This window comes from Leucopleurus acutus (assembly GCF_964270905.1).
Source record: "Leucopleurus acutus genome assembly, chromosome: 6".
Classification (NCBI taxonomy): Eukaryota; Metazoa; Chordata; class Mammalia; order Artiodactyla; family Delphinidae; genus Leucopleurus; species Leucopleurus acutus.
The window spans coordinates 60,552,212-60,566,350 of record NC_139149.1 but is presented as its reverse complement, the minus strand read 5'-3'; the positions used below and the strand labels follow the sequence as shown (position 1 = coordinate 60,566,350).

General features: G+C 37.2%; 2 protein-coding genes across 4 annotated transcripts in view; one reads left to right on the top strand and one right to left on the bottom strand.

Annotated features, from left to right (window-relative positions):
- Window positions 1-11,457, bottom strand: part of SCRN3 (secernin 3) — a 37,060-nt gene extending 25,603 nt beyond the window's left edge. The window contains exons 1-5 of one of the 3 annotated variants that reach the window (XM_082841288.1): window positions 11,389-11,457; window positions 9,362-9,530; window positions 7,131-7,312; window positions 6,351-6,550; window positions 3,475-3,687 (exon numbers count right to left, since the gene is read on the bottom strand). In XM_082841288.1, coding sequence (XP_082697414.1) covers window positions 3,475-3,687; window positions 6,351-6,550; window positions 7,131-7,312; window positions 9,362-9,520 — 754 coding nt within the window. In that variant the 5' untranslated portion in view covers window positions 9,521-9,530; window positions 11,389-11,457. Of the gene's footprint in view, window positions 1-3,474; window positions 3,688-6,350; window positions 6,551-7,130; window positions 7,313-9,361; window positions 9,602-11,388 lie in introns of those variants that run through there. The other 2 variants (XM_082841289.1, XM_082841287.1) reach the window with 2 other exon arrangements.
- Window positions 11,458-11,527: 70 nt separating this feature from the next.
- CIRSR (corepressor of RBPJ and splicing regulator) overlaps window positions 11,528-14,139 on the top strand; it is a 40,227-nt gene continuing 37,615 nt past the window's right edge. The window contains exon 1 of the mRNA XM_082841553.1: window positions 11,528-11,654. Coding sequence (XP_082697679.1) covers window positions 11,583-11,654 — 72 coding nt within the window. The 5' untranslated portion in view covers window positions 11,528-11,582. The remainder of the gene's footprint in view (window positions 11,655-14,139) is intronic.

Here is a 14,139-nt window from a genome sequence, read left to right as displayed (position 1 = left end):
TTTTATAAATATAGCTAAAATACAATGACCACATCTGAATTTTAAAATAATAATTCCTTAATATTAACAAATACCTTTGATAGTTTTAATCATTAGCTAACTTTAAATCAGCTAATTTGTTCTTGGGTGTGAATTTCCCGTATTTGTTGGGTCTATGAATTGTTTCGCTTTTAGTACTGTATTTGCTCATGTGTTTATAATTTTTTTCCTGTGAAATCATCTTCAAAGGGAATTTCTGGGAGAGTCCTGGCAGACCATGGATAATGAAGGCTTCCATATGGGTGGTTAATAAAATACATACAGCCTCCTTACCTGAATCTAAACTGTTATAAACACTGAATAGCAAGAGCCTACAACCCATTATTTTAAATGGAAGAAATAATAATGTATTCTTAGCCCACATTTAAAAACTCAATCAATTTCCCCAAATATTACTAAATACTTGTAAAACCTATGTAACAATCAACCAAGAACTTCTGCATAATGGGAAGTGTGTAAACACTAATCATCTATTTATTTAACTCTCAATGAATGCCCAATAATTGTGCTTGTGTGCAGTTCAAAATAATAACATATCTTACTGGATATGAATTGCATTTCTCTTCTATACTGCAAAAAACACTCAGTATAATGTAAATAGAACTTCTGCTTCCAACCATGAAGGAACAGTAGGGTCTAGAATTACCCTCCTACTGTAGACAAACAGAAAACTGGACAAAATATATAAAACTGTTTTTGGATATTGGACAACAGGTAATGTAGGATTATGATCCCTGAGAGAAAGGAAACAAATAAGGTAAGCCCTACCATTGTGTTGACTCCAGGAGCTCAGTGTTGTTGGAGGCAATTTTCAGACAACAGTGCAGGGAGGGGGACCCAGACATAGCCCAAAGATCACTCTAAGTTGAAGAAACAGAGGTGGAAGTTCAGGGAGGTCAGGGTGGTAGAATTTGCAAAGCAGAGCACCAAAGAGGAATGAGCTACCTCTCAAAAACTTTCTAGCAACCTGTACAGAGGGTCCATTGAGCCTCTGGCTGAATACCAATTTGCACACACACATAGGGTGAAACTCCACAAGACCAAACAAAGAACAAATTATAAGGAAAGAGCAATTATTGGAAACTATGAGTTTTTAAAAAAATCCATAAAGCTAACACAGGGCTGGGAATCTTTTGAGTTCCCACTAGCTGGAGTAACAAGATCTCATTTAATACACAAGGCATTCAGCAGAGATCCCAGAAGGATCACATGCCTTTAGTGGGACTAAACTAGCCCTGGTATAATAGCAAGTCTAGAGCTACCCTAGAAAAGCAAATAGGCCTAAAAGAGATGAAACTGTTCCCTAAATAATGAAATTAACTGATAAAACAAAGTCCAACACTCATTAAAGGAATAAAACAAAATCCAGAACTCAATGATTAAAATCTGCAATGTCCATCATCTAATCAAAAATTATTAAACATACAAATAAGCAGGAAAATGTGACCCAAAACCAGAAGAAAATCAAATCAACAGAAACAGACTCAGAAATTACAGAGATAATGGAGTTAGAAGACAAGGATGTTAAAACAACTATTATAAAACAGCTGTCTGCTAAATATGCTCAAGGATTTAAAGAAAAACATGAAGGTAATGAATAGAGAAATGAGAGATATACAAAAACAACCAACTAGAACATGTAGAGATGAAAAATATAATAACTGAAATGAAAATATTACTGAGATTAACAGCATATTAGATAATGCAGAAGAAAAGATCAATGAACTTGAGGACATAATAATAGAAACTATCCATAATAAATGTAGAAACTACATCCTTTTATCTGAATGTCCATGCTTTTACTTGATCTGGTATGTGGTGTAGCATCAGGATTTTTTTTTGCAGTATGCGGGCCTCTCACTGTTGCCTCTCCCGTTGTGGAGCACAGGCTCCGGACGCGCAGGCTCAGCAGTCATGGCTCACGGGCCCCCAGCCACTCCGCGGCATGTGGGATCTTCCCGGACCGGGGCATGAACCCGTGTCCCCTGCATCGGCAGGCAGACTCTCAACCACTGCGCCACCAGGGAAGCCCGCATGTCCATGTTTTTAATAGCAGTTACATGAAGATTCATTATAGCAGATTTCTCATCTGGATGGGAAATTTGAGTAAAATCTGAATATTTGTCATATATTCATAGAGACACAGGTATGCTGGAATTCTGCATACCTGTGGTTCGCAGGTTACAAACCACTTTGTTTCTCAACACAGCACAGGTAGCCTTAGCTGAGTCTACAAAATACATGTTGCTCAGAGTTCAGTCACTCACAAGAGAATGTACTGACCCAGAGCCTGGGACAGCAGACAGCTCAATTCCAGGCTGGGACTCTGGGCATGGAGCAGAGTACTAATCTTAGTAACTAGTCCATTTCCTGCTCCCCAAATAGGTCTTTCAGCTAGGCACCTACATTCTCATGGATGTTAAAACTAGCCTCTAAGAATGATATGTGGTCCACAATCTCCCCTTTGACACAGAGAGAAGGAGGACTGTATGGAGAAGAGACACCTCAAATCTTGCTGACACTATGGGTTCTCTCTTCATTTTTGGTACCTAGTGATTTCCTCTTCTTGTCTTTAAACCTATCTATATATGTCGTTAATGTTTAAATATGTTATTCAACATTTCTAGAGTTTAAGAGTGGAAAGGGAGAATTCTTATATCTGCTCAGTTTGTCTTCTTGACAAGTTATAGATATAACTTTTGAAATTAGAAAATAACCAATAAGGGTACTATCAAAAGATAAATGAAAGAAGCAGCAGCAATAGTCAAAGAAAACCATCTCCATGTTCCAATGAACTCTGAGAAGAAAAGTAATCCAAATTTGGCTTTAAGAATATTACTAAGAACTGAAAAAAGGGTTTGAGGATAGCAAATCTGAACTTGTCTTTCAGAAAGAATTATTACCATCTCACAATTATATAGCACTTCACTCATCTCAAAAAACAGCTTACAGGGGCTTCCCTGGTGGCGCAGTGGTTGAGAGTCCGCCTGCCGATGCAGGGGACGCAGGTTCGTGCCCCGATCTGGGAAGATCCCACATGCCATGGAGCGGCTAGGCCTGTGAGCCATGGCCGCTGAGCCTGCGCGTCCGGAGCCTGTGCTCCGCAACGGGAGAGGCCACAACAGTGAGAGGCCCGCGTACCACAAAAAAAAACAGCTTACAGTATCACAATGTTTTCAGTTTTTTTTTCTTTTTTTTTCCCTTTGGCTGTGCCACACGGCCTGTGGGATCCTAGTTCACCGACCAAGAATCGAACCTGTGCCCCCTGTAGTGGAAGCACGGAGTCCCAACCACTGGACCACCAGGGAATTCCCCGTTTTCAGTTTTAATAAAACTATATCTTACTTAGAATATTTTTTCAAAAAACAAACTTTATTATACCCACATTATATTTACACAAAATACCATTTTCATTCTAATATTATTTAAAATTACCTTTATGTTTATTCAGAAGTTTGTAGCCTTCACAGTATCTGCCTGGAGAAGTCATCATCTTGGTTGTGTCAAGATAAGAGTATGTTGCAGCAAAATCAAACTCCTTTTTACCATCCCACCAACCTTTCTGCTTAGCATAGCTTCTCATGTCTGGGTGTTCCCGATCAATCTTGGTTGTTATAGAAAGCTGATTAGAAATATTACGAACTCCCTCTATTTTCAAAGAAGAGAGGAAGGGAGAAGAAAAGTCATATTTAATGTAATATATCTATCTCTGTACATTATGATCTTTAATCATTATTTCAATGTAAATATAGGCTTCTAAATGTTGTACCATGTGCATCTATTTATTACATACTCAAATAAATAAATTACTTTTTAAAATTAAACTTTTTATTTTGAGGTAATTATGGATTCACATGTAGTTGTAACAATTAAAGAGAGAGCTATGCACCTTTACACCATCTCCCCAAATGGTAACATCTTGCATAATATCACAAGCAAAATACTGGTATTTATACTGTCAAGGTACAGAATATCACAAGGATCACTCGTGTTGCCCTTTTATAGCCACACCCACTTATCTCCCATGCCCACCCCTTCATTAACCCCGGCAACCATCTGTTATCCATTTCTATAACTGTCATTTCAAGAAAATCATATAAATGGAATCATACAATATACAATCTTCAGGCTTTTTTTACTCAGTTTAATTCCCTAAAGATTATTCCAGGTTATTGTATGTATCAACAATTCATTCCTTTTTATTGCTGACTAGTATTCCATGTTATAGACATTCTATGGTTTGTTTAAACATTCACAAGTTAAAGGACAGCTAGGTTGTTTCCAGTTTTTGGTATCATGGGAAAAGCTGCTCTAAAAATTCATGTACAGGTTTTTGTGTGCATTTAAGTTTTATTTCTCTGGGATAAATGCATAAGATTGCAATTGCTACACTGTATAATAGTTGCATATTAAGGTTTTTTTTAACTGCCAAACTGTTTTCCAGAGTGACTGTACATTCTTATTAGCAATGTACCATCCTACAGATTCTCACTAGCATTTGGGAATGTCATTAAAAAATTTTTAGCCATTCTGATAGAGGTAGAGTGGTATCTCATTGTGGTTTTAGTTTGCATTTCCCTAATGGCTAATGACGGTGAACATCATTTCATGTGCTTTTGTGACATCTGTATATCCTTTTAGGGGAAATGTCTCTTCGTGTCATTTGTCTTTTTACTGTTGAGTTTTGACAGTTCTTTATATATTCTAGATATTAGTCTTTTATATGAATTACTGTTTAAAAAATAGTCATAAGTAAGTTTAGAACAGAAATATAAGGCTTCTAAAAATATCATGGCACTAAGTTATAACAAAATTTTCAACTAAAATACAAAACAGAAGAAACAATAAAAGTCTGTTCTAAACAGATCAGAATAAATGAAGTAGATCATGATAAATGAAAATTAATAACATTTTAAAACAGATTTAGAATGATAGTCTGCCAAGTAGAAATCAATTTAATTACTCTAATGAAATCATACTTGGGATATTCTCACTACAAAAATAGACTTAAGTCATGATAGAATCAAAGAGAAGAGGAATTTTCCATGAGCAGATAATTCCCTATAGTTAAACTACTTAGTTCTTGGGCTAATTTAGTAATAGGAAGAGAAACAAGTTGGCAAAGTTAATCTACAATTGGATAATCAGACTCAGTGAAGGTGTTTGTTTTGGATGGCTCGGTGGGGCTATCTTTTTCAACAGAATTTGTTTTTCTCTTGGATGTAGCACACTTGACAAAATAAAAAGTAATTAATGGTATAATCAGGCCAATTATCACAATAATAAAAAGAGTCTAAATTCAGTTTTGTGTATTAATAAACATACATGCAAAATATAAAATAAAATGTCCATCAAAACAACTGTCAATGACCTGTTTTGAAAAATAACATCCAAATCCTCCAAAGCTCAAGGCTATCTTCATGAAGACTTCCCAAATTTCTCCAGCTCACGATGACTTTTCCTTTCTCTAAAGGTTCATTGCATATGTGTGTGTGTGTTATTCACTTGCCATTTAATATTTTCACATGTGTATCTTATCCCCCCTGTAAAACTATGACATGCAGGAGGTAATTACACAAGAAGTACATGATCATGCTTAAGCACAAGGTTGTACTCTAGTGAAAGAATACTGAACTGAGAGTCAGGATAGAAAGATTTAAATTCTAAGTCTCTCATTCACTGCCTTGAGTAAATCACTTCATATCTCTGGATCTCCTCACTTGAAAAATGAGAGGAATATATGGTTACAAAGAAATCAAGGGGAAAAAAAGCAAAGCATTCTAAAACAATCAACTGTGTTATTTACTCAATGACATCAAATTTTTATACTTTACTATTGTATCAATATATTCTTTCTAACGACTAAACCCACAGTCACCAATCCCCAATAACACTACCCTGTCCTCACCTCCATATCCACACATGATAAAATTTTGGAGTTCAGCCCAAAGTTAAAACAGGAAAAAATGGTAAAGAAATGGTTTCACTTCATAAAAAAGTGAAAAAGGGGAGGGGTTTAAAAAAAGTGAAAAAGTACAATAAAACAGCCAAGAGCTACTGCACAGAAAATGTATACAGGTTATATGAAATTAATATCATATATATTAAAAAGAGATAACACCACCTTTTCCTCTTTTTCAAGAAAGCCCTTTATAGTGCTCTTTCAATGTATGTTCTTTCAAATTTTTTCATTTCCCCTTCAGTTTTCGACTTCATTGCACTGGAGTATAAATCTTGAAAAACAATTAAATGCAACTAAGAGGTTTTTTATTAATTGTAAAACAAATTAAATCATGAAAAGTTGTCCATACCTTGTACTTTTTCTGCTGCCCAGTACTTCCCTGCAGTCTCCAGAACCCAGGCCTCATTCCTATCAGCTATCAGGAAACTGTTGTGATAGCTAAATACCATCTTGCCCTCTGAACAATTTCCACCCTGGCCATACTTTTCTAATAAATCAACAATGACATTGAGGGCTTTTTCAGCTGTATCAGCTCTTTCCAGACCAAGTCTAAAATAAAAACATTAAAGTTCTCAGATTAAAATAAATTTCCATTATGTTTCTTAAATAATTTCATGCACATGAGATTTTGTGTTTATATTCCAAGTAAAAATCCTTTCAAGTTAACAGATACACTGAAATCCAACTTCTAAACTATTCCTTGTGAAGTAGTGAAGTCAGTTTGGAATCATGAAAACAAAGATCTGGAGTCAAAAAGATCATCGTTTAAATTCCAACTTGGTAGTTTAATGGCAAATCACTTTATCTCTGAACCTTAAGTATCTCATCTGTAAAATTAGGATAATAATAATAATACCCCACAAGGTGACTGTGAGAATTAGTTACAGTCTGACAAAGTAAGTTAGGTACTTCCAATGAATCATAATTTTCAACTCCTTCCCTTCTCCTAATTAATGATATTTGAGAGTCTTGAAATTGAATGCCTGTATTCTGAAGCATTTTTAACACAAACTAAAGTATCAAAGTCCAAAAAATGAAAAAAAAGGGAAGATAAAAACATGTTAAGAGTTAACAACAAATTTTAAATTTAGACAAGTTCTACAGTGCAAAAATATAACAAAAAAATAACCTGACAAGGTCCATGCCCAGTAGTGCCTCTTCATCACAAACTTCTTCTCTTCCCCATACAGCTTCATTCCCAATGCAAACTCCATGCTCATTGGCTCCCATTTCTGCCCCCCATAACCAAGCTGGGCGACTAAGGACAATAGCATATGTTTCAGGAACTTGATCAATTTCTATGTAAGTACACTGTAGAGAAAGTCATAACAATAACAATAAAACCAAAAAAGAAAAGTTATCAAAGTCTAGAATCTTAAAATCCATCAGAAGACATGACGATTATGAAAGAGATTATAACTAAATTGAAAATTTCAATAATAGAGGCATTACACTTAAAACATTGTCCCTAGAGCATTTATTCATTCAGATATTTGCTAAGCATCTCCTACGATAAAACACTGCTAAGAGATATATTGGTTTCAAAGATGAATCAGATGCAGATCTTGCTGTCAAGAAACTAAGACTTCTACATTACCTAAGATACAATGAAATATAAAGTATAAAGACTATGAAGAAAAGTGAAGATGGGGTGCTAATGGAAGCTCAGGAAAGGGATAGTTTCTAGCTGTGGAATCTTGAAACATTTTGTAGAGAAAGATGTATCTGAGTTGAAGTGTAAGGAAACAGATCTCAAACTCAATGTCCAGTGTTTCTTGATTGGTGATGTAAGTTCCATATGGTAGCCCTTAAATATATAGATGCCCATGTCACATGTGGGAATCACCGAGTATATCCACAGCGGTGAAAAGAATAAGAACCACTGGCTTAGAGGATAGGTGAGACTTAAATATGAAGAGATAAAATACAAATGGATCCAAGGGACTTTCCTGGTGGCGCAGTGTATAAGACTCCATGCTCCCAGTGCAGGGGGCCTGGGTTTGATCCCTGGTCAGGGAACTAGATCCCACATGCATGCCGCAACTAAGAGTTCACACGCCACAACTAAGGCGCCCACGTGCCTCAACTAAGGAGCTGATGAGCTGCAACTAAGGAGCCTACCTACCGCAACTAAGACCTGGTGCAACCAAATAAATAAAAAATAATAAAAAAAAGAAATGGACCCAAGATGAATAAATAATCTCAGCAAAAGAAAAAAACTGGCCTAGTAAAGTCAGCCCTCCACACACACAGGTTCCACATCCACAGATTCAACCAAACACAGATTGAAACTATTCAGGAAAAGAAAAAACATTCCAGAAAGTTCCAAAAAGCAAAACTTGAATTTGACATTTGCTGGCAACTATTTAGACAGCATTTACATTGTATTTACAACTATTTACATACCATTCACATTGTACTATAAATAATCTAGAGATAATTTAAAGTTTATGGGAGGATGTGCATAGGTTATATGCATTTATATGCTATTTTATATAAGGGACTTAAGCATCAAAGGATTTTGATATCCTAGGGGCTCCTGGAACCAATCCCCCACGGATGTGGAGAAACAACTGTATACATAAAATGTCTAATATTTAATATATTTTTGTATTAGAATATCAATAAAATGGAATCTAAAAACTATATAACTTAGGAATAAAAGCATAGTATGAAATTTTTACTTTAAGTTCCATGCTAAATGGATTTTTTAAATAAAAAATTTAAAGGGTCCTTTAATTGACCTGTATACTATCAAGTGACTGCATAAAGTGTATAGTGTTGATAGTGTTACCACTGGATCCAAAAACCTTTTTCGAAGATAAAACTGTTACTTCCAGAGTCTGGAATGATTTTTCCTATTCTACACCAATCAGAATCCTTTTTGCCCATCAAACTCCAGCTGAAACCCCAACTCCTGGTGAAGCCTTCCTTAATTCCTAGTCTGAATTACTTGCTTCTCCACTGATGTCACAACTTGTTGCCCTTACTTAAATTTAGCATTTAAACCATCCTTTTTTACAATGCAGTTAGTTACATACACATCCTATTCCTCTACTAGACTCTAAGCTCCTGGAAGACAGAACTAGTCTTGACAGCAGGCTTTGCCCTATTCGATGTGCTTGCATATGGTAAGCATTCAAATATCTGATCAAAGAATTAACAATTCTTATTATTGTTATTTCAGCTTCCTCAAAATCATTGAAATTAAAGACCAGAAGTCTAGTTCTAATTCAAATTATTTTTCAAATTTAAATTTTTAACTTCTATAGCCTCTGCCAAATGGCTAATGATTTTTAAAAACCTGTTTATGATATTTTTAAAGAAAAATATTGCTAACAAAACATGCATTTCACCTACCTTAAGATGTTCCTTCAGATTGTCATGAACTGCAGCAGGAAAATAAACTACCTCCTGTACTTCATCACAGGGTCTATCTGAATTTTTTCCAAAAATAATCCTGTTATTAACTGTTGCTGGAGGTAGTGCCACAAAAGTGTCACAGGAACAAGGTTCCATTTTTTTAAAACTAAAAATCATATGGAAGATTCAAAATAAAAAGAGAAAAGCATTTTTAGTATATACAAAACAAAGAGTTTTACTTGATGACCAGGGGATATTACTGCCATATCTAACATAGGATATTCATTAAAGTTTCAAATTTCGTATCAGTAAGAAAATGACTTGGGAATGAATCTAGTACTACAAGATTTAGTAAGAAAATAGGAATGACAAGTACCTTCTTCTAGTCTATAGGTCAAATTTAGTCTCTAAGCTCTTTCTCTCCTGAAGTCTTCCTTGAATCTCCTTTCACTATTTCCATATTTGGGAACACCTGTACCTAGCTCTACTGTTTTAAAGACTATATTTGTATATATATGTCTTCTTAGTGGACAGTGAGATCCTTGAGAGCTGAGAGTATGTCTTATTAATCTTTGTATTCTCATCACTGGCACTTATGGAAAAGTCACAGTATTATATACCCAGTGTTTCCTCAAAGATGGGAAGACGGGGTCTCTTTTGAACTGGTTACAATACTAATAAGACTGAAATTTTGAAACAGACTCACTGAATCAGACAAATACAAACACATGTCAATAAAATTCCAAATTGTTGTTATTTCCAGGAAGACGTTCACATTCAACTTGTGAATCCTGATTGTATAATTTAATATCAAGATCATGTCTTCATTTGTAATTTGGAAAATCTTAAATCCTCAATTTAGTTGAATTTGTTTGCTTCCAGAATGGCACATTGTTTTAGTTTCAGATTTAAATGTAATAAATGATTCATTCAAAAGAAAACAAAATGACTCAAGTAAGAAAGAAACAACTTCAGCCTGAAACACCTAAGGGTTTTTCTATTTTCCTCAATGATGGAAACAGAGCGGTCACCATTGCTTCTGTTCTTTTCCGTGTGAATTTCAACCTTTATATCCTAGATCGCCTTCTATTTGTGTTCCAAAACTAATTCCACCACTACCTAACTTTGGCAGGCTATTTAATCTCTAAGTCTCCTGCCTCATCGGTAAATATCTTGGGGGCTGTTAGGAGAATTTAATAAGACAGTGTGTAAACCGTTTTTCAGTTCTTAGAACATACCACTTAAAGCTCTTATTATTATTCATCAGAAGAGTCAATTTCTTACAAAAGGCTTATTCTTGACATCACGCTCACCCCCTCCCGCGAGAGGATTTGGTTGGTGGATCCCCTACAGCCACGTCCACTCAAAACCGTGAAGAGCCATCAAGCTTCACTAGGTGATCTAAGCTAACTGCGGTAATAAGGAAAGCTAAGGAAACATGCCACCTAGTTAGACACCTAGTCCATTTAGGAGGGGAAGCCTTGAGAGCCTTTACTAACTCCTAAAATGTATTCGTCATTTAACAAATGTTCATAAATATCTTTCTGCACCAGGCACCGTACTGGTAACAAAATAGAGTCCTCGCTCCTTTGGAGTTGACATTCTACTTTATGTGTTTTAGTTCACCAAGCGGTTTCAGAAACATCACATCGTTTGATCCTCACAAACGTGCTACAGTTAGGGCAAGAATTACTACTTTAGTAACACAGATGGAAAAAGTTGGTTTAGAAAAGTTTATGCAACTCGAAATGGAGTTCACAGAGTAAAGGGCTCGGACTTCAAGCACCTCCTTGCAGAAAAGCCGCCACCCAGCCCGCACTCCTCACCCAAACTGGCTGCACCCAAACTGCAGCCCGCGCCGCGGCCCGGACCCCTCCCAGGAGCCCCTCCCTGCAGCCCCCCCCCCCCAGGAGACCCTCCCAGCAGCCGCTCCCAGGAGCCCCTCGGCGCCGTCGCGCCGCAGTTCCCGACTTCCCGCTTCCAACAACTACTATGCTCGCCCCACCCCCGTGCACGCCCCTCACCTGGCCTCCGAGGGGCCCAAAGTGAAAGGAGGAAGGGGCGAAGAGGGAGCACCGCAGGCGCTAATTGCCGGAAGCTGTCCCTTTTGACCCCGGAAGTTCCCTCTGCCACGGGAGGCGCAGTTCCGGTTAGGCAGCCGAGTTTGTTTACGCTGCTCTCAGCTCTAGCGGCTGCCTTCCCCAGCTCAGGCGCCAAAATGGGAAAATCCTTCGCCAATTTCATGTGCAAGAAGGACTTTCATCCTGCCTCCAAATCCAACATCAAGAAAGTGAGTACGGGGAGCAGGCCCTTGGCGCCTGGGTTCCCAGGGGTTCCTGGAGGTGAGAGTGGTGGAGTCTCTGGGATCCCTGGGACAGTCGCCTCTTCTCCATGCCTAAAGCCCTGGCGTTCTCGTCCCTTCTCCGCTGGCCCTCGTTTATTCTGTTGTACATCAGCCAGGAGACGGGCGGCTCTGTGTGCTCTTTCGGTTTTGTCAGCTAGAATGTAAATCTTTAAGATATGAAGACCGATAACCGGCTTCCTCATAACTTCCCGCAGCAGATTCTGATGTTGACTTTTCAAATCCCAGAGATCATGGCTTCTGAGCTCTGCTGTCCTGTACAAAGAAGACTCCCTGTCTATTTAAGATAGATCTTAAAAGGGAAATAAAGCCACACCTTGCTTACTCTTTTTATCCCACTTGATCATGTACCGTCTGTCTGGTGGCCTCATTGAACTTTGGCTTTTTAAATAACCACTTACAGGTCTACTATGTCCAGTACAGAAAAACTGAGTTGAGTATTATAGTAGTGGAAAGCAGAATGGTGAGGTAGGAGGAGTATGAGCATTGAAACCAGACCTAGATTCTGTTTTTCCAGCACAGTCACTTTTAGCCCTGAGACCTTACACAAAATATTTAATGTCCCTGATCCTCAGTGTCCTAATCTATAAGTTAAGAATAATTAGTATCAGTTGCCTTGACTTGTGAAAATTTTTATGAGGACTAAATAAGATGGTGTAGATAAAGACTTTGAAATAAGTACCACCACCTAGCACTCTGCCCAACACATAGAGTGAGTGCTCAATAAAATGTTAATTGCCCCTACACACACCCTTATCCTTAGCCTGCTCCTAAAATACAGGTGGTAACAAGAGTTTCATCCCTGGCCCATGTCTTGCTTACTCTGTATGCTTTCCCAAACAATCACAGCCAATTTTATAGTTTTAACCGCCCCTTATTTACTCCTGACTCTCAAATCTACAGTGCGAGATCTTTCCCCTTAGCTGGAGGCACCTGAAGACAGCTATATACTAGACAGTTTAATCTTGATATCCTACAGGCATCTCAAACTCAGCATATTTGAAATGGAACTTACCTTTTATCCTAAATCTGCTCTTCTTTTTATACTTCCTGTTCTCATATCAGTAGGAAATACAGGTAGTAACACAACCCTTCATCCAGTCACCCAGACCAGAGACTCAGGATTCGTCCTTTCCCATCACTCCTTTATCTTGTCAGCTAATAAATTCTATTGGTCTTACCTCTCAGATATCTGTTGAATCCATCTCTCCTCCTTGTCACTACTGCCTGTATCTTAGCTTAGACCCTCATCATCTTTCACCTAGACAGTTATATTTCCTAACTGGTTTTTCTGCTGCCAGTCTTGACCCCTCTCAAATCCATTCTCTACCCATCTAGCCATCAGAATAATTATTTTTTTATTTAGCAGTTTTATTGAGGTATAATTCACATACCATACAATCACCCATTTAAAGTGTACAATTCAGTAGTTTTCAGTATATTTATGAATTTTATCATCACCACAAAAGTTCTAAAAGATTTTCATCACGCCCCCCCAAACCCATATCTATTAACAGTCACTCCCCATTTGTCCTTAATCCTTCCCCCTCCCCAGCCCTAGCCAACCACTAATCTGCTTTCTGTTTCTGTGGATTTGCCTATTCTCGACATTTCATATAAATGGAATCATGCAATATGTTATTTTTTTGTGACTGCCTTCTTTCACTTAGCATAATGTTTCAGAGTTCATGTTGTAGAATGTATCAGTATTACATTCCTTTTTATTGCTGAATAATTCCATTATATGGATATAGCACATTTTATTTATCCATCATTTGATGAATATTTGGGTGTTTCCATAGAGTAGTCATTTTAGAGCACAACTCTGATTTCTTCTAGCTCCTTATTAAAATACTACAGGATTAAGTCCAGGTAACCAGGCTCCAGTTTATTTTTCCTTCTTCATGCCTTACTGCTATTCTCCCACCATAGATTTTATACTCCGGTAAAATCAAGCTACTTAATTCCTGTTTTACACTTCTGGATCTTTGTCTGAGTTGTTCCCTCTGCTGGTAATATCTTACCCTGTTTTTCCCTTGGCAAAATTTTGATCCGCTTCAAAATCCTGTTTAACATGTATGAAGCTACTTGTGTAACAGGGTTATTTATTGCAGCTGAGTTTGTAATAGTAAAAGATTGGAAATTTCTTAATGCCCATCAGTACAGCAGGAGATTGGTTAAATGAATGGTGGTGTAGCCCCACAAAAGAATGATATTCTTCAGCACCCCATCCCCCAGGAAACAAGAAAGCATTTTGTTTACTGATCTGGGAATGATCTTCATGGTATAGAATTTTATTTTATACATATTCTCTGTGTACAGCATATTGTATATATATGCTGTATATGTTACCATTTATGAAAAGAGTGACCAAAAATGCATGTGTGTATATTATATTATGTATATTATGTGT